The sequence below is a fragment of the Salminus brasiliensis genome, chromosome 6 (assembly GCF_030463535.1).
Source record: "Salminus brasiliensis chromosome 6, fSalBra1.hap2, whole genome shotgun sequence".
Classification (NCBI taxonomy): Eukaryota; Metazoa; Chordata; class Actinopteri; order Characiformes; family Bryconidae; genus Salminus; species Salminus brasiliensis.
The window spans coordinates 33457630-33477820 of record NC_132883.1 but is presented as its reverse complement, the minus strand read 5'-3'; the positions used below and the strand labels follow the sequence as shown (position 1 = coordinate 33477820).

The 20191-nt window shown below is 39.0% G+C and overlaps 1 protein-coding gene across 2 annotated transcripts in view; it reads right to left on the bottom strand.

Annotated features, from left to right (window-relative positions):
* LOC140557571 (dedicator of cytokinesis protein 3-like) overlaps positions 1-15175 on the bottom strand; it is a 63912-nt gene extending 48737 nt beyond the window's left edge. For both annotated transcript variants that reach the window (XM_072682102.1, XM_072682103.1), the window contains exons 1-3: positions 14445-15175; positions 186-269; positions 34-74 (exon numbers count right to left, since the gene is read on the bottom strand). In XM_072682102.1, the coding sequence (XP_072538203.1) occupies positions 34-74; positions 186-269; positions 14445-14481 (162 nt within the window). In that variant the 5' untranslated portion in view covers positions 14482-15175. The remainder of the gene's footprint in view (positions 1-33; positions 75-185; positions 270-14444) is intronic.
* Positions 15176-20191: the final 5016 nt, after the last annotated feature.

The following is a 20191-nucleotide window of genomic DNA, read 5'->3' as shown; positions in this document are numbered from 1 at the left end:
TATGATGTTAGAATTGTCTAAAATTTTTCTTACCTTCACTGTAGGTCTTTTGGTAGAAAAGCCTCTGTACCATCCTTCAAAAACCAAAATCACAAGGACAGTCACTCATTGATTCACACACTAGTACTTGCTGATCACAGCCTCTTGGCTGATTATCTGATTCATTAAAAGACTACAGGTCTTACCTTCACATTTCTCAAGGATTTGAACAGTCTCTCCAAGCTCCAACACCAGAGACTGACTGACGGAACTGCGGAAACTGCTTATCACTAAAACAGAGGAAAAAAAGTGTTAATGCTATCGTAAGAAGATCATTCTGTCAAATTATCTGTTCCTTATATATCAGGGATTTCCCAATCCAATCCAGTGGATTGGATGCCTAAAATACCGTCAGCCCTCCGCATGCTGCCAAAACAGCTTCGACCCACCGCATGGACTCTACAAGATCTCTGAAGGTGACCTGTAGTATATTTGCATTGCCATTAGTAGCAGTTCCTTTTGGTCCTGTAAGTTGCGAGGTGAAGCCACCACAGATCAGACTTGTTCTAGTACATCCCAGAGATGCTTAACTGGATTGAGATCTGGGGAATTTGGAGGCCAGGGCATCAACATGAACCCTTCATGTTCTCTAGATCATTCCTGAACAATATGTTCAGTTCGGTAGGGCATATTATCCTGCTAGAAGAGGCCAATACCATTGAAGAATACCACTGTCATAAAAGGGTGTACATTAAACATTTTAATGATGTTTATTGATAGTGTTCATTACCCTTGTGCATTGTTGACACATGAGCCTTGGGTACTCATCACTGCTGGCCAGGAGCAACATCAGGCCTTTCCCCTTGGAAATACTCAAGACCAGTCATCTGGTCATAATGACATCTCGAAGTTGCTTGGCTCTTTACGCTTGACAATTTCGCTTGCATTACTCATGATTGAAGATGTCTGTATAAATGTGTATGTGTATATCGTTAATACTTGCACAATGTTTAACCAGAAGTTGTTCAACGTATTGGTATTCTATATTTGCAGCATCCTGCTCTTCTAGTTGCAACTTAGTTCTTGCTTTTCTCTAAGAAAACTCAGGAGCAAAGCTATTTAATAAAATATATAAAAACTTGGAAATTAATACATACATATTTGTTCGTTGAACAATAATGCCATTTCGTTGGTCTCTGGTCCAGTGTTTTTCAAGCCTGTTTACTGAGAAGCCTGGCTCCAGACAACCACACAATGATAAAAATCATAGCATGTGCTGCTCATTCGTTTAAAATACAATTTAGATTTTCTCCCAGATACATTGTTAATTCCCATGTACTGCAAGGTCTCATCCTTTCACACAATGTTACCAAGCTGGGAGGGTGCTTCCACACATGAAGCCAGTTGCTGCATCTTTTCAAACTGCTGCAACCCCAACCCCTTTGGACAGCTCATATACTTTTGAAAACAAATATGACTTTTTAATCTTTTCACCCCTGGTACTCACATGGCCTGTAACAATACTCTCTATAACTTTTATAACAGCCTAAGGAATTAATGTGTATTCAGAATAAGCAAATCAAATAGTGCATGCTAGTTTGGATAGGCAACATGCATGAACAGAGAGAAGACAGACCTAGCTAGCATGGCTACACCAGAACGAAAGATGTTTTCTCAAGTCTTACACAACAACTTTTTGAAAAATGGGCTTAAGGAGAAAAGTGTGGGCATATTTTGCCTGCATTGCTGATGAAGACAGCCAACAGACAAAACCAGCATGTAAAAAGTGCATTATCTCTAATGCAACATCAGCAACTTGGCCAAGCATTTGGCTGACAAGCATCCTGACCTCTACAGAGAGCTAAAAAGTCAACAGTTTAGTAAAGTTAAAGGTTATGTTGGGGAATTTCCTAAGCACTTTGCCTCAAATGGCTTGTTGAGTGATGCCATAAAAAGACATGTTCCTAATATATAAAAATATGAGGCTGGAGAATCTTTACATCCAGTCATCAAGTTATTTAGACCATTAAATGGTTCTATACACTCATACATCTCTTACAAACATGGTTCTACTGTATATGTAAACAAAAGTGGCTCTTTAACAGAAATGCAAAAAACATTTACATAGTGAGTGAGTGATTAGTAAGATGTTTTGTTGAATAAGGATAAGCTAGTTAATTGCCTTGGTATTTCCATCATAAACAGGCTAACTAGCATGTAACCTATTGAATCCATACATTTCAATGTTAGTGGTGAAAGACCATGAGAAATTGTTTTAGATTCACATTAGACTCCAACTGGGAAGATGGCTCCAAATGATGACTCGACTGGACTGAGCAAATATGAACTACCATATTGTAGCATATGCATTCAGTGTATTGTCTTTCTGATAATTCACAAATAAAATAACAAATAATCAAATTTTATTATGAACTGAACCATGCACTAAAGAATCACAATCAAAGTAGGTCTGTAACCATTGCAACTATAACAAATTATAAACATGGATATAATATAAAATCATGTAATAATATGTGCATTCATTCAAAATATACTATAGGGTGGTATGTCTGAAAAAAACCTTTCAGAAAGAAAACTATAAACTCTGAAGAGAACTGAACTAAAGAGAGCAAGATTAATAAAATCTCCAAAAGGAACAATATAAGGATTGGAGGCAGCAGTTTAGTTCAGCATGACAACAATGCACAAACAAAACTAAAATAAATTAAATTAAAGCCCCAACATGCTTTCTACTTATACAGACTAGCTACAAGCTAGCCTGTATACTGTTAGGATACATGTTTCTTGTGGAAAAAAAAAAAAACATTTAAGTGGAGCTTAGTCCTGTGTAGTTCAACAGACATTAATAATGGATAATGACATGGCGAGGCACCTGAGCAACAACATCTAGTCATCCCAGGGAGTATAAAAATAGTTCATAATAAAAAATCACAAACATGCTAGTTGTTCCTGCCAGTGTTTAAAGTAGAAACCTTTGGTCAGTGATGTATCAGTACACAGTCCACAGTCATCATATATCATTCCACAAAGAGGTGAAGTCTCTCAAACTAAAAATGTACTCAAACATTGGACAGATACACCAATTACAAAACAATATAGAAAATAATAGAGATAACATGGTGCTGATTTGAATGTATGTGAATTTATTATACGAATGCAGCAAAGCACAGTGAACTATAAAGGAGCAGAATTCAGAGACATCTTGCTTACTGAAGGAACTGCAGTTGGCTGTGATCCCCACATACAATAACTATGGAAACTGCAGTGAATCCACACACCCACTATGGAAAACCCGCTGTGGAAAAGCCATCTCCTATATTTGTCTGGAATTGATCTAGCTAAATGTTCTGTAGCCTACTTGCTGACGGGGATCACTAACCCCACTGCAGTGGCCTCAAAACACTGCGATATGAGTCATTATTCTAATGAGCCAATCAGCAGCCGGCGAAGGAGCCTGGGAGGGGGGGAGGAGCCTCGGGCCTTCACTCCGGCTCTATAGAGCTGTAACTATGGAAACACTTCACATAATGTAGCAAAAAGCAGTGAGAAACGCTGTAGTGGCTACAGTTTCATTTTACTCTCATTCCCTTTCTATGGCTTCATGTGGTCATTTTATCTGTTATCTAAAAATATACAAGAACACAAAAACACCTACTATTTTCAGCTTGTTTTTGTTTCTAAATACCAGCGTTTTTTCGGTTTTCATTTGTCAAAGCTAAAGAGCAGGTCTGATACACAGTTAGCTCCTTCGTGCTGCTAGCAATAAGATGGGGAGATGAATACAGATGGCCTACTGTTTATGATCAGTGTCAGTTGATGAGCTAAGAAAATCCAATTTACTGTTAAACTGTCAGCTACACAAGTAAACAGCAGTTGGTGCTAAGTGAAGCTACAAGAACACAAGCTCTATACGTACAGAACTAAGAAACAGAGCAATGTCTCTATCTCTCCCCATTCTTTCTCTATTCAGCTGCAGTCAGACTCTCCAAAGAATAAAGACTGTAATTTTATAATATCACTCCCACATGATGACTGAGACTGAACTGAGCTGGTGGAGATGACTCAACTGGACAGACACAGGTGCTTTGCTTACAGAAGGGTCTACAGGGATACTGTGATGAACCGAAAGAAATCAACATTAGTTTTGCAGTCCTGTTGCTGATTTTCAGCAAGGCTTCGCTTCCACTGTTCTGCTGCAACACTGTACCTATCCCACTACCTTAAGCTGTGTCCGTAGACTTCTGAGGCAAACTGATTGAATCGTTCTGCTTTTCTGTTTTGCTGAGAGCAGCTGCTGTTCTGGTGTGACAATTCATGATGGGAGACAGATGCTGCCACTTGGTTTACCCCGCAGCATGGAAACAGAACACATACAAACGCACACACAAGTTACTCCTGGTCTTAGAATATCTTACGATGGTACCTTATCCAGTGATCTTCAAAATCCTATTACAATCTCTGTTTAAACTGGATGGTCTATACAACAGTTGGTCCAGAACACTTTTGCATTCATTTGTATTATTACTTTCTTATAGTCACATAAAAAAACACATAAATGTACACAAACAATTGCACTGTGTATGTGTATGGATAAACATCAATAGTATTTACAGTGCAGGCTAAAAAAAGTAAGTGAACCTCTGTATTAATGACTTCTCCAAGAGGCAAAAGATTTTTTTAATTAATGAAATGGGATTGGAAGTGTGAGTTTGTCCATTAAATCAAGACACAAAGTCTGGTTACTGACAAATGTGTTCTTCTCAAGAAAGAGAACCATGTCTCAAAATTCATGACTGTTGCTACTCTCCCCAAAAGTGAGCACTCAAGGGTAACAGAAAAGATCTACAGAAGGCACTACAAAATGCAAAAAGCATGAGAAGCCATGAGGTGCCCTTGACCCATGCCAAACCAACTGCTTTTTGAGTGCTGAGTTGGCTGCCTACTGACTATTATAAAATACTAAATAAGAATGTTATTCAGGGAAACTATATAGAAAGCTGCTGCTGTCCAAAAGAAACTAACAAAAAACAACAACATTGCAACCCTTCTCAGGTTTGCCCATGACAACCTGGGAGTTCCTCAACACTTTGGGGAAAATGTCATAAAGCCAGGTTAGACCAAAGTGGAATTTCTTAGCACAAATGAACAATGCTATGTTTGGAAGAAAAGAACACTGAACACCAGCACCAAAATCTCATCTCAACTGTAAAGCATGGAGGAGGGAGCTTCATGGTTTGGGGCTGCTTTTCTGCCTCAGGGCCTGGATGTCTTGCGATCATTGGTTAACAACAAATGGAAAGTTGTACTAAATAGAAGAATGGCAGCAGTCCATGACTTCTGGCTTAAGAGATGCTGGGTGATGCAACAAGACAATGACCCAAAGCACACCAGTAAATCAACAAAGCAATAATTGAAAAGAAAATAATCTTTATGTTTTAGAATGGTCAAGTCAGAGTGCTGACTTTAGCCCTTTTTAAATTAAATTCTTTGATGATTGGTATTCTGTAAATTGTATTACCTGATACAGTTGCAGTTGTTTGAGCATCAAAGTTGACTGCCAACTTTGAACACCAACCCACACCCTATTCCAGCACATTCATATAATGTGCTGTACTCCTCCCACCTCCAGTCTTGTTAGAATATTAAACAACAAACAACATGGACAACAGGAGCAGCTCTTTTGGTCGGACCAAATTTTGGTCCTTTAGTCCAGACTGTGGTCCAACGTACCTTTCACACCTGCTATGTTGGTTTGGACCAAACCGAAAAATTACCTGACGGTCTCGAGGAAACAACAATCTGTTTTGTTTTAAGCAACAATACCTTTACTGACAAATGTGATATTTGGCTTACTTTCTGTATTTATGTTTTGCATTATATAGTGTTTTACAAATTAAACTGTAAAGAAAAATTGTGATTGTTCGTGATTGTTTACTTTTGAATATTTTTTGACAGTAAAATTGTGGCTTGAGCTGTGCTGCTCCCAGGAAGGTCAAACATGCATTAAACACGTGCATTCATTCTGCATTTAGCCGGCTCATTAGTTGTAAGGCAAGTTTAAATTTCCTTGAGCAACTCAATATCCAAACATACACCTAGATAGGTTGAGTGGATTAAAATGAGTAGATATACCAAGTCTTAAATGGTTCATGAACTGCTGTGGTCAGTGCAAGGTGCGCAGAGGGTTCATGTGCTTACGTTAAATGATGTCAAAAGAATGGCCCAGTAAAAAATCTAATTTACACAGTTTCCCCGCTCATCTTAAATGTAATTTCCAGAGATATGAGACTCATAAAGTGGAAGACTATATCATCTGTGTCAGCCAAAGACACATTGAGTGACACATTATTGGTTTCAAATTAGCCTCTTAGCTCCAGTGAAAAACTAAAGAAGCAAACTTCAGACATCTTGGCTCTTTGAGTGCTTTTAGGATAAGTGAGAAAAACTGTGTAAATTAGATTTGTCGCTGGAACATCCACAAGCAAAACCTGGCAAGGCCTGGCAAAGTAAAGTAACCCAATGTATATTTTCTCAGCTTATGAATATGATACATCTGTTGACAGTCAAGGTTTCACAAAAGACAAAGCACAGCTTCAAAACATAATTATACTTAAACAAAGTTGTGTAACTAGGATCTTTCAGACCCTATCCCCACATGAAAAAGGACAATGTTTTTTCTTGTTTAGTCATTATTATATAAGTCTCCAAACAAGCTGAAGTTTCCCAGACACTAATAACTATTTGTGCACAAGATTTTCTTTTAGTGGAAAAATATCTGTTTAAAATGCTGTATAGTCCAGCAATCATAATTCATTAACTTACAAACTAAACTGTCTATTGTTGTTTTTTCCCCTATATTGTAGCTGAGGCTGAAACACTCCTAAACTGCTATAACTTGAAAAGGTGAATATGTGTAAGTGTACTATTTATGTTCCAAAAACACTGAATTCACAAGGGGGCTTGCAGCTTAGGCTCCATGTATGCAATTTATAGACCAATGACTAAATGGTATGTTTTGAAACTATGTTTGTGCATAATATACACTTCAATATTAAAAAGCAAGGCATGACAAAGGCACTGAGTCATGGGTGCAAAACTGCATTAGCAGCGACATTAAGGTGTATATGATGATTTTATAGAAAAAGTCTCAGTACTGGCTTATTTTATTTGCAAAAAATGTTTCTCTTTTTTGCAGTCTCTAGTCATAATGAAGGGTCATTCAAGGGCAAGAATAAAGTGCCAAAATCAATGTGGCACTTAATGCTAGCAATGTGTATTCTTCATACCTAAAGCATGGTTGTTCAGTTCTGTTCCAGAAGAGCCAGGATCCAGCAGTTTCATGATTTCACTGCTCAAACACACCTGACTAAATTAATCTGTTAATTGTCAGGTTTAGTAGATGTGTTCAAGCTGGGAAACCACCAAATTGTGCTGGACACCAGCCCTTCAGGACTCGAGCTGAATACCTCTCGCTTAAAGTCAGCTCATATACACACAAGATCAACCATTATACAGGGCAGCAGCCACAACACAAGTATGACATATGCAATGTGACACAGAGCACACACCAGTCACATAAGCAAATGTCAGGGGTCAGGTCAGTTAGTTGCTGTGTAAACAGTGTGGCTTATTTCTGATGATCCTTTTTTCTTAAATCAGCTTTAATAGGAACTGTGTGTTTTATCATGTTGACAGATCTGCAATGTGTTTATCCTGCAACATTAGAGTGTATGCAAAAGTTTGGACACCCTGTTTAAATGAAATGTTAAGATTTTCTAAGTGAAAATACGTCACAAATTATTGAAACCCAAAAGGACATTTAACACAGTTTAGGGCAGTGCTGGTGTCAGAAATTTAAATAAATACTTTTTTTTTCTCCAGTCAGTAGCATATTATAGCACAGTTCTTGTAATCATATTATTATATTGTAATCATATTATTATGTTAAGATATTTTATTTTTAAGATAACAATTTAATCCCATACATGTATACATATGCAAGTTCAAAAGTAACTGGATGTTTAACACCAGTTATTAGTTATTAGTCCTAAGTTCTGAATTATTTAGAAAACATTTATCATTTGGATTCCCACAAGGGTCTGTTTTAGGGTTAGTGAAATTGATGCTTATTGTGTCAGTAATGTAGTTATAATAGCGATGAACTGAAGCGTGGGCCTAAGGGTAACATCAAATCAAATTTAGAATTGGATATTCTAATTAAAATTCACAATCATCACATCTCTAATCTGTCCCTATAGCCTGTCCATGAGACTTTGATTGTGTATATGAGCAGTGTCGTGCAAGTGCAGTAAACTTGAGGAATGATCTGTTCATGCACCTGCTTATAAGAAATAATAATTGATAAAAAAATAAATAATAATTGGAAGTCCCAACGTCGCCTAAACATACATGACTCGATTTCGATTCTCAAAAAATTTACTTTGAGGCAACTGTTTCTGTATGTGCATCATGCAGTAGAATGAGCGTTAAAGATTACCCTCAGATTCACCAGGTTTAGAGAAAGGGTTAATGTACAGTTACAGTAGATACATGAATCGTGAGCAGAATCTATTGCGCCAGTACTGCTACGTTAAGCGTGTGCATGTGAAGGGTCCATTTTCATCTTTTTTATGTTGTTTAATGGGTGATGGTAGCTTGCCTCAACTTCCTGTAATTGGTCCGAAAGTCTGAACCATCCATAAAAAGTGTTTTATACTGCGAAGGAACCCACCCGTGGTACAGTAGATTCAGGCCAAGACCACCTCTCAAATTTTTATCCTTTGGTTGGTTCGTGGCACCTTGCACACAGCTGCTGTTTTGGTCCAGACCAAACAAGGTAGATGCAAAAGCATCCTAACACTGAAATAAATAACAAGTAGTGAGGTTATGTTTTTTAAGTCAAATTTGGGAGAAATAATCAGTTATTTGTGATGGATTATCTGTTTTAAGTAACTACCCCAATACTACATACAGCTCACATAAGAATGCATTATTGTCAATATTAGAATGCTAAATTATGTTAGTTATGCTGCAGCACTGTGCTTTTGCTGTGTTACAGCTGTATACAGTAGAGGTGGCTATTAGGAGACTGAAGGCACAGGGTCAGTGTTCAGACATCTGATTTAATTAGCATGCATGACTGATCTGCTGAACAAGACCCTTCACTCCTGCAGCCAAACACACTGACAATGACAATTACAGTGATGACAGTATTTATCACCACGTTTTGCATGACATCATTTATCTAGGTCACCTGCACCTTTTCTATTAAAGGCTGCACAAGTAAATGTTGCATATTTTCTAATAATAACAGTGTAGGTCTAAACTGAACCTGTACCATCAGTGTTTCATTTTTTGGTTTGTTTTTTTGTTATGGTTCTTCTACCTTAACCCTTTAATAATCAAAAGAAGACAAAATAGGAAACAGACTACACTCATAAGAAATGGGTTCTGTAGTAAATACAAGCTTTTATAAAGAATCTTTGCAACTTTAAATGCTCAAAAGGTTTTTTGCTTTGTTATGTGGTTCTCTTTAATAGACACCCTTTTGTTATTTGAACCAAAAAGCGAGTTTGTTAAGTTAAAAAAGTAGTGTAACCAGTTCTGGTGCTATTGAACCATTTTTTGAAGGTTTAATAAAGAACGGTCTACAAAAGGTTTTTAGCCAAAGAATGCTGTAACCAGGACAATAGACATTTCATATGTAATGGTTCTATAAAGAATCACTGTCTTTACTAAAGAAAAAAACATTCCATATAGTACTGAAGAAGGCTTCTTTTAGACTAAATTCTTAAAGGGTTTTTAAAGGACTATATACAGCACATTTTCTGCCACAAGAATGAACCATGTACCTTTTAAGCATTTAAGTTTAAAGTTAAATGCTTTTAAGTTTTAAGTCGAAAACAGGTTTTGGAGAGTGATGAAAGGCTGATGTGGACAAAAGGCGCAATGTATCCAAGGTCTGAAAGCATGGCTACAGAGAATGATGGGTACACGTATAACTGTATTCATGATGAAAGGCAAAAAACGAAGCTCAAATGTGCACTCATCTCATATTACACTGATTCACATATCTCAGGGTCTCATGGCTAAAAGCACAGGCCTGTTTAGAGTCAGAAAATAACATCAGTGACATACCATGCATTTCATGTCCAGAGTTTTGTGCTTGTACATTCACAACCATCCAAAGGTTAGTTGGGAGTGGGGCTGTCATGACAGGACCAACACACATTTTCAGGTTTGATACAACTTACAATTCTGAGGCCAAGATTCGGTAAGCAAATTTGCAGTCTCATAAATTTCTAAACAACTCATAGGCAACTTCACATGGCTGTGTGCAAAGCATAAGCCATTTCCTATCCCCTGTCACAAATGGGCACATCCTTAACACATTTAATGTCATATTCTGTCATATTCCTAATTACACATACACTTTAATTTAATTCTACTATTAGCACTTCTGGTAGATGCTAACTGCATGACGCTGCCTTGTACTTGTACGGAGTAATGACAATAAAATTTCTACATAAAACGTTATTTAGTTTGTTATTTTGCTCCATGTATGTCATACACACAGCCAAGCAAAAATGTTCATTTCAGCAAAGTCAGAGCATATGTCTAACCTTTTTTTTGCTTACCCAGCCTGCTGGATGACAACCGTGCTTCCAATGACCATAAATGCAAACTGTCCTGTTATTTGAGCACATGCTTAATGAGACAATAACTTGTATGTAAGATGTATGTTTTTTTGCTCCAAATCAGTTTAAAAAATAGACCACTTCTGCTATTATATGTAGCTCTTTCTGCAGAATAATTATATTAATGGCAGTATCTGGATTTCCAGAATTACAATAACATTAACAATGACAACAACAATTAAAAATAATACTGCCTACTTTCAGACAATGAGTTTCTAAAAGTAGTTTCTGTACAAGTGAGTTTTAAAGTGGACTCATACGATTGGTTGGGTCTAAGTCTAAGAACCAGCCTTGTGAGTGGAAAGTCACCCGTTTTATCCCCTGAACTGACAGGACACGGCTGAAGTGCCTTTTAGCAAGGCACCTAACCCCCAACTTCTCCCCAGGTGCATCTCCAGGCAGGTGTGCTCCCTGTCTCTCTAGTGTGTGTATATGTGTGTTCACTGCACAGATGGGTTAAAAGCGGAGGTCAAATTCCCATTTGCAACACAATTGGTTTCAAGTGGCATCATTCTTAGCAGGGACACACAATATTCACCATATACACACTAGGGCTGCATGATTTGCACACATTATTATTGTTGTGATTGTGCTACAAATTTAGAAATTTGTTTAAAGTTTTACCTTCATTGTTTTGGCTGATAAGAATTTGTGAACATGTCTGCTGACAGGTAGCTTGTGAGATTATGTGCAATATGCTATCACCCATCAAGCCTTGTGGCCACTGGCTTCCCTTTACTGGTGTTGTAGTATATAACAAACAAAATTAAGCTTAGGCTTGTTAGTTTTCTGATTGTTTTTAAATTTATTTAACCATGCAGTCAAAATCTTTTGTTCCCTTGTTAGTGTTTTGTGAGGGTGATGTTCCATGTGAGGAAGCGTTATCTGTTCAATAAGCTTTATTTACTCCTCTATATACAAATACACTAAATCATATGGCCACATGGTCTAATGCGCTGCCACTATGGACCGGGGGTCTAAGAAAGCTACATGTGAACAATTACCTGCTGCACATACAGTTAAGTAGTGCTATATAATACACTATATAATAAGCAGAGAATAATTGAGAGTTTGAGACCATATATTGCAGTCATGAATTTCTCATGGACTATTATGTGGCAAGGAACAGAGTTACAGAGTCTTTGAAGGTAGGTTTCTTCTTGTTCAAAATGATGGAGTTATTTGGTAACTGGGTTTATTTGGGTTTGTCTAACTAGTCTACTTAGTTAGGCCTAGTATCTCCAGCATAATCTGTACTTGCTACAAGCCAGCGCAGACAACATGAACACAAATCAAGTTCCACACAGTAGATGAATCCAACATTTGTTGGATCAAAATGCAAAGGCAGATTAAAAAATTAGATGGTTTGGCCTCCTGGGATGGATGTGTTTTCTGAAAAAGAGTGTCCATACTAACAGTGCTGTAGTCTGTGTCAGCTGAGAAAATTGAGTGTAATATGTGTTTTGCCACTGACTGGAGTTCTGTAAGGAGGGCTGTGGCTTTCAACAAAACTAGAAAAGCAACTGATTTAAAATTCAACTAAATGAAATTCAACTGTACTGTCATTATACCAATGCAGGGTTATATCGTACAATGAAACACTGCTAGGCTAAGTCCAAGAAGCCACCAAAAATACTTTGAAGTGCTCAAATGAGAAATAAGGTGAACTTTCACAGTCAAAGACTGTGTTGTCTGATATTTCGTTTGTGCAAATGGATTGGCAGTCACAACAGATGTAAACTGTTGGTGATCGATAATACTGTTGTCAATCTGCCTAATAGTAGCCTCACATCCAAAATCTGTCTGATGATGATAATATTTTTTAAATAGCTATAATCTGCTAATAATTGCTTTTATACGTCAATATGAATCAGACATTACTGTGCAAACTCTGATTCAATGAAACACCCACAGAAATCTGAAAGTGTGCTTACGGCACAGTAAAAAAATAAATAAATACTGATAGACGACTCATCTGTATATTTCAGCTTTTTGAAACATCAGTACTGCAAAGACCAACATCTCTGTAATGATTACCTAGTACATGTATATACTAAAAAGCCCACATCATTTGTGTTCAAAGGGAGGTATTTTAGTAGCAAGTGCTTCAGCAAGCAGTGGAGAAACAGCCCTGCCACAAGAGAGCCCTGTCTCAGATTACCTTGATGCTGTCAGCCATATTGCCTAATTGCCATTGGGATGTTCTGTTCTAATGTGAAATGAAGCCAGACTATTTCGTCATGACACCCATGAAGTGCACTCAGCTTTCTCTGGAGCTCTCCATGGTACTGCAGGGACAGTTCTTCTGTGTGTTGTGACAGCTGTACAGTCAAACTGCATCTGCTTTGTGTTTGTGTGTTACCGTGGGCGTGGAAGTAAAGGTTTAGAAGCAATAGCTTTATCAATTTCAGTGCAATTGTACAACACACATCTTCATATTCACATGACAACATAAGAACCTCTTTCTGCTTGGATCACTTCTATTTCCTACTTTTATTGCTTTTGTTGTATGACTTCTTTTCCTATCTGGTCTCGTATATGTGGACAGGTTCCCTTTTTAGTCTTAGTTCCACTCATGGTTTCTTCCTCTCGTTCTGAGGGAATGTTCCTGCTCCCTCAATCTCTGTTTTTTAAGCACTGTCTTTATTTACTACATGTACACAAAGAAGTCAGAACACTAGAACACTGTTAGAACACTGTCCAGAATATCTAGTTCAGACATATGGAGATTATGTCCGAGAAGGATGGAACACATGAAAACACGGGGAGTAAGGAGTCCAGCCTTCAGTAGGCTCTAAAGCAGGGCAACAACTTCCAGAAAGAGAACAATCCTTGGATATATACCGCAGCGTTGGAGGCGGTTGCTAAGGGACGTTGCTAAGCAGCGTCAAAAAGCGCGCACCCTTTCAGTCACAGCGCGCGCACCTGTTAGAACGCTCGTCATCAGCAGCGCCCCCGCGCGTTCACGCGCATGAACGGCTTTTTGCTTTTTTTCGCCCACTGTGCTACTCTACGATAAGTTCGATTCAACTTCATGAACCGATTCATTGGACCTGTCCGTTTCAATGAATCAAATCGTTATTTTAACCGGTTCGAAAAGGCTGTTCTAAATATGTTACGGGTGATATTTTGCATGTTGGCTTGTTGTGATTCTATGCCAAACTCAAACATATATTAAAACATTTTAGAATCGTTCACCTGTAACACGAAAGTAAAGATTCCATAGGCGCTACAAAAAGTTTGATTCAGTCGATGTGTGAATCGGTTCGATTCAAAAGAAAGGATTCGTTCACGAGTCCAGTGCTGCTGTGTTGCGTTACAACATTGTGGGGAACGAATGCGCTGATTGTAGCTGATTCACAGAGAACACAACATGCTGTTCCATATTTAGTAGAGTGCGTGTATCAAACGAAAAATCTAAAAATAAATAAAAAAAAATTCCATTTAAATCAATAAGCGAGACAGCGCATTATCAGTTCGCACGATGCTTTCCATCACATGTGAGAAATGCTCATTTTCTGCGCTATGTCTCTGCGAAACAAACCTACTTTTCACGATCTTGTCGGAAACTGAATTAGTGAGCATTTCAGCCGGTCTATTTCGACCCACAAATGAGTTGTTAACGTGGGCCAGTGAATGTTATCCACACAGCACTTCTTTGCAAAGGAAATTGTTGCATTGAGGTCTCCAATCAGCATCTAGGCTAATACAGTGAAACGCCATCGAGATCGATGAGCACACACTCACCAACTCCACATTTCTCATCCTCCGTTGGGATCCACATTATTTCGGAAGACGGTTCAGATTCCCCGCAAGCCGATCTCCATTCCGTTGGTGTCGTGGGAGGATGCTCGCAAGATGAAGGGCTCGGCTAGACGGACTTCACAGAACTACACGCACTGTGGACACTACATGGCAGCGCACTTGGCAAAAAACACGCGGCCGTTAAGATTAATAAGATCCTCTCTTATTCCCGCAGTCTGTCAGCCGTTTCTTTTCTTCTTTTGCTTCACAAAAACGCGAGTCATCTACAGCGTGTGCTGCAGATGCTCTGTCTCTCTCTCTCTCTCTCTCTCTCTCTCTCTCCCCCCTCTCTCGCTCTATCTCCCTCTCTCTCTACCGGGGGGTAATGAACGGAAATCTGATCTCGGCTCTCACTGCTGCAGTATGTGAGCGCGCTCGAGCCCAGCTAATTTATTTATTTAGCCGTTTAGCTCGCCTAGCCTAGCCCCCGACACGTCCCTTCGCGTTCGCATCGGAAGGCCAGTTCAAATGCTGCTTCTTTCTCAGTGGACTGCAGAAGCTCGCCAGTTCAAACTGGTCGTCGCGGTTCTACAGAATGTGGCAGAGTCACGCTGCGCCATCTTCATCACTGTCACATGACGCTTTACTAAAACATTGTCCGCCCCAGAGCTTTCGGGATTCGGGAAACCCTTTTGTAGACCCTGGTCAGGAGGACAAAAAAGACCTTCGACTTTGTTAAGCAGGGGCTGGGCTGTGCGTGAGGTACTGTAGACTCTCCACTCCCCCCCTCCTCTTAACTGACGACACACATGATTACTACAGCCAGAAATCACCAGCAAACGGTTAAAATGCAGCAGTTAGACATTAGGTCGGTCATATTAAAGATAAAAGCTGACAAAAGCCCCTATAAGTACTGTCAGCCTCAGCGCTCCGTTACAGACCTTCTGATAAGTAATCAATTCACTGAAGCGCTGAGTGCCCCCCCCCCCCCATCTGCCTTCACTGTAGTAGACTGTAGTAGACTGCTCTCCTGAAGTCCATGCTCTATTAATTCGTCTCTAAACGTAATGAATTGCCCCATGTTGGAAAAATGAACTGCTAAATACAGTCTCCACCATATGTTGTTTTGTGTGTGTGGACAAAAATTGTCTCCCTCTATACTAAGCCAACATCTGTATACTATCTAGGAGACAGATGGAATCAGGTTTAAGGTTATTTTTTTTAGTTATATGGTATTGATTAGCTTCTGTAGAGCAAAACAAAAAGTTTTGCTATTTGTGAGTATATCCAAAATCCTCCCAATTGTTATTAAGTAGGTTAGCCATTGTCTTCTGCAGCAATCAATACACTTCACAGGAGTCAATAATGTTTTAATGGTGGGTAGTACAATCCTTAGTAGCAGAGGCGTGTAGAGAAAATCCACAGATTTTGCCGAATTTCTGTATGTTTAATTTGTTGAGATATAAACATGGTCTTTTAGAGTGCTTTGACATCTACATTCAGAATTCTTTGCAGTGGTGATCAAGGGTCTTGAAGTCTATCGCACATATATGTCTGAGCTTTTCTTTATATAATGTTGAGAATAGAAAACCAGTGGCAAAATTGAGCTGAGTATTATTTGGGTACCACTGCTGCAAATAATGCACATTTCACCAAAAGCATCTTGCCACAAAGATGATCCTTAAATAATAGAAGAAGCATCTGAAGTTTGTGGAATCTCTTTTTAATAGATTCATGGTAAGTGAAGCCCACTGCTGTATTCACTCTGTTTCTTGAAATATGTTTGTGGCTTTCGCTTAATTATCCTGATATAGGAAGATATAGTCTTGGTCTTGACGTTCAGTAAAGAAGTATGAGGGTGAAACAGCTCATAAATGTAGCATGTTGCAATATTTTGGCCCATCACTGACGTGATGTAATATACCATTAACTGTTAGTGCAAAAATAATCTTAAGCTGCCTCCCACTTACAGCTTTAAATGGCTTACTTAGCACATAATCCTCACGCACAGCAAATAAACACACAAACATACAGGAGCTGAGCGGATGTGTGACACTATATGTACCAATTATAAGCACCGTGTAAGACAGGCCAATATGCTTGATTTTATGTGTGTTTATTATTAGCCACCACCCCCGCTTTGCTTCCAGTCCATGAAAGTGTTCATTAAAAAATAAAAAAAATTAACGTTTTACACAAATATTCAAAACAATCAGGTGTCACTTCAAATTTTATTTATTTGTATAGTTTTATTCAACGTGTTCTTCCATATTAACGTTTATTTATGCATATGCTCAGCTGCATTGCCAATATGGAATGTACTGAATGTAATCTGAGCTTAAATAAAGGTTGATCTAGAAGATTTACCCACAGGTGTCCAAAGAAACACTTTATTAAGCCATGTGAGAGCAGCTGTGTAGAAGAATGAGGGGCCATGTTGGCAACGTACTAAACAGCAGCTCCAACTAAGACATGTGTGATGCTCTAATAAGGTCTCTGAGTACACCGCAGTGACTCATCTGCAATGTTCTAGGGAAAATTCTATATAAAGAAGAGACATGCAATCATTCATGATTAATCTTGGTGAGGAAACAATGAATTAAAATATAGACAGGGGGAAAGAGGGGATGGAGGGTGAGAGAAATATGTCATACAGATAGGGGCTTCCCTAGTTTGGCAGGAAGCTGCAAGAGAATCGGCTATGAAGTAAGGAGGACAGAGAGACCAGCGAGTAAGCAAGCAGATCATTGCATCAGAATGTACTTGTTATTTTTAAAAGCAAACCTGAGCTGAACTGATCTTTTGCAGATGGGGACAGACTTTTGTGGGTCATATTTTTAGGACAGCAGATGGACTGGGCCACAAATCATTCCTGCAGTCACATATAGGCCATAAGGAAGCGAGATCTGACAACCTAACCACCAGTTATCTCAGGCCAGAATTCCATGGCTCCCTGTACTTTGTATTAATCCTGCCACTCAAAAATCACATTCTTGCCAAAAAAATGTATTAGATACATATTGAGATATGCAATCCTGGCGCAAAATAAGGAGGCCTATCCCAGAGCAGTCCCCTGGTCCCCCTTGTGAGCCTTGATTCCAAGGTTTCTTCCTCCAGCTTTTAGGGTGTTTTTCCTTGCCATGTCAGCTTCGGTTTGCTCACTGGGGGTCCTTAAGTTTTCGTTTTGTTCTTGTTCCATTACTGAATTCCAGAAAATCTGCTTTGTGACAATGTCAGTTGTAAACAAAACAAGCTGTAAAAATAAATTTGATTTGAAAACCCAAATATTTGCTTAAAAACTTTAAAACCTACAGAAATTCTGAACAATTGTATCCTTTTGTATCTTCCGTTTTACCACCCTCCAAAGACTATAGTATTCAGAGCCAGTGACGGAAAGAGCACTGAAGAACAATAAACTTCTGGTCACGGTCATGGAACCAGTTTGACATGACTCTTGCCTTGTGACATGGTACATTATTATACAACACAGCTATTAGAAGGAGAAAACTGTGACCGTAAAGAAATTCACAGCACCAGTCATGCAGTGACCAGCTTTAACAATCCAAAAGCGTACCAAGAAAACATTTCCCACAGCATTACACCATCTCTACCAACCTGAACTGGGAACACAAGGCAGATTGGGTCTGTGTGCTTCAGCAGAAATCAAGATTTATCAGACCAGGCTGTTTTCAGTCTGCAACTGTATCCTTTACTGTAAGTTCTCTGTTGACCTTATTTATTAACAGTTCATTTCCATCTGCAGAACTGCCTCTCACTTGATGTTTTTCTTTATTCCACCATTATGAGGCCACTCTAGAGACTGGTGTGCTGAAAATCTCAGGAGATCAACTGTTTTAGAAACACTCAAAGCAGCCCTTCTGACACAATCATTCCACGCTCAAAACCACTTTTTCTCCATTCTGATGATTAATGTGAACATTACCTGCAGCTGCTGGCTCAAATCTGCATGATTTTATGTACTGGACTGTAAATATCCGACTTAACTCCATGCAAGAACAAAGTGTTAAGATGAACCACTGGTTTAATTGACCCCCAAGGCTCTTAAACCAGAGCTACACTTTTGCTAATCCAGTCACATGTTCTCCCACACTGCCAGTTCATCAATATGTTTGATCTAACTTTAACGGATTCATTATACCTGGTGTGCTCCAAAAACACACTTTTTCTGTGAAAAACATATGCTTCTGCCTTAGACAGCAAAATGAGAAAGGATAGGGCAAACTAAATTAATGATTACACAACAAAACTTGTGGTGGTTCAACTTCCCCACTGGCTCATCTTACCCTACTATCCCCTATTGGAGTTTTAGATCAAAAGGATGCTCCTGCTTTACAAGGACAAAACAGTCAGGAGTCAGACTGCTATCCTTTCGAAATGTTTGTCCAGTGTTTGCTTTAGGTCAGCATTACTCTTGGAGTGGTTTGAAATACAGAACCTGGTTCTTAACCCTAATCCAGAAGTACCGCCTGGCATGTACGTTTTAGATGTTCCTGCTGGAGGTGCTTGTTAATGCACTTATTAGTTAGGTAAAGTTGCTGGAAACAAGGAAAACACTAAAATATGCAGCGTAGGGTTGGGAACCACTGCACTGCAATAACCTCACAAAAGTCATCTCTGTTAGGCACCTGTTACCATGATCACCTCATGCAATTTCTTCAGAGATTTCAGTACTTTAATGCTGTGAATCTTCTGTTTTACCACCCTCTATAGGACTATGGGATTAAGAGCCAGTGACAGGAAGAGCACTGAAGAACAATAAACGTTCAGTCACAGTCATGGAACCAGTCTGACATGACTTTTGTCTTGTGACATGGTACATTATTATACAACACAGCTATTAGAAGAAGAAAACTTAAAGAAATTCACAGCACCAGTCATGCAGTGACCAGCTTTAACAATCCAAAAGCGTACCAAGAAAACATTTCCCACAGCATTACACCATCTCTACCAACCTGAACTGGGAACACAAGGCAGGTTGGGTCTGTGTGCTTCAGCAGAAATCCAGGCCAGGACCAGGCTGTTTTCAGTCTGCAACTGTTCAGTTTTGGTAAGCCTGTACCTACAGCAGCCTTGGCATTCTGTTCTTGGTTGACAGAATTGAAACCGTATGGGGTCTGCTGTTGGAGCCCAACCACCTCAAGTTATGACATGTGCAGCAAGATACTTTTGTGCTTGACCTATTTGTAGAAAAGTGATGTTTTCAAATGGCCACAGTCTTTGTCAGCTCATACCAGTCTGGTCGTTCTCCGTAAATCCCTCTCATCAAAAGTACCTGTAGAACTACCACTCACAGCCTAATTATTTATTGCTTGACTGGGATGAAAATCTGGAAATGTCATGCATTAAAATCTCAGGAGATCCATCATTTTGGGGTCACACAGTTGTCTGATTAGAGAACTGTACAGGTCTCCCTATGAAATTGTCTATTTAAATCTAGTTCTACTTAAATCCCAAAGACATTGAAATGACACAGAGGACAAGATAACCCAACAGCAGCTTCTCTGATTTGCAAATGATGTTGTGTCCAGTTCCTCTTCTAGGTAAGAGCTATACGACAGCTATGCATCATTTTATTACCAGTGTTGAGTTTGTTGCCCCACAGTGAAAGTGGCATTTGATTAGAGTTTATCTAAAAGAGAAGGTTTTTGGGTGTTGCACACATTTTTCCAAGTAATTTTGTAACTAATATTCCTTTGATGTCTTACCTTTCTTAGGCAAGTGCATCATCC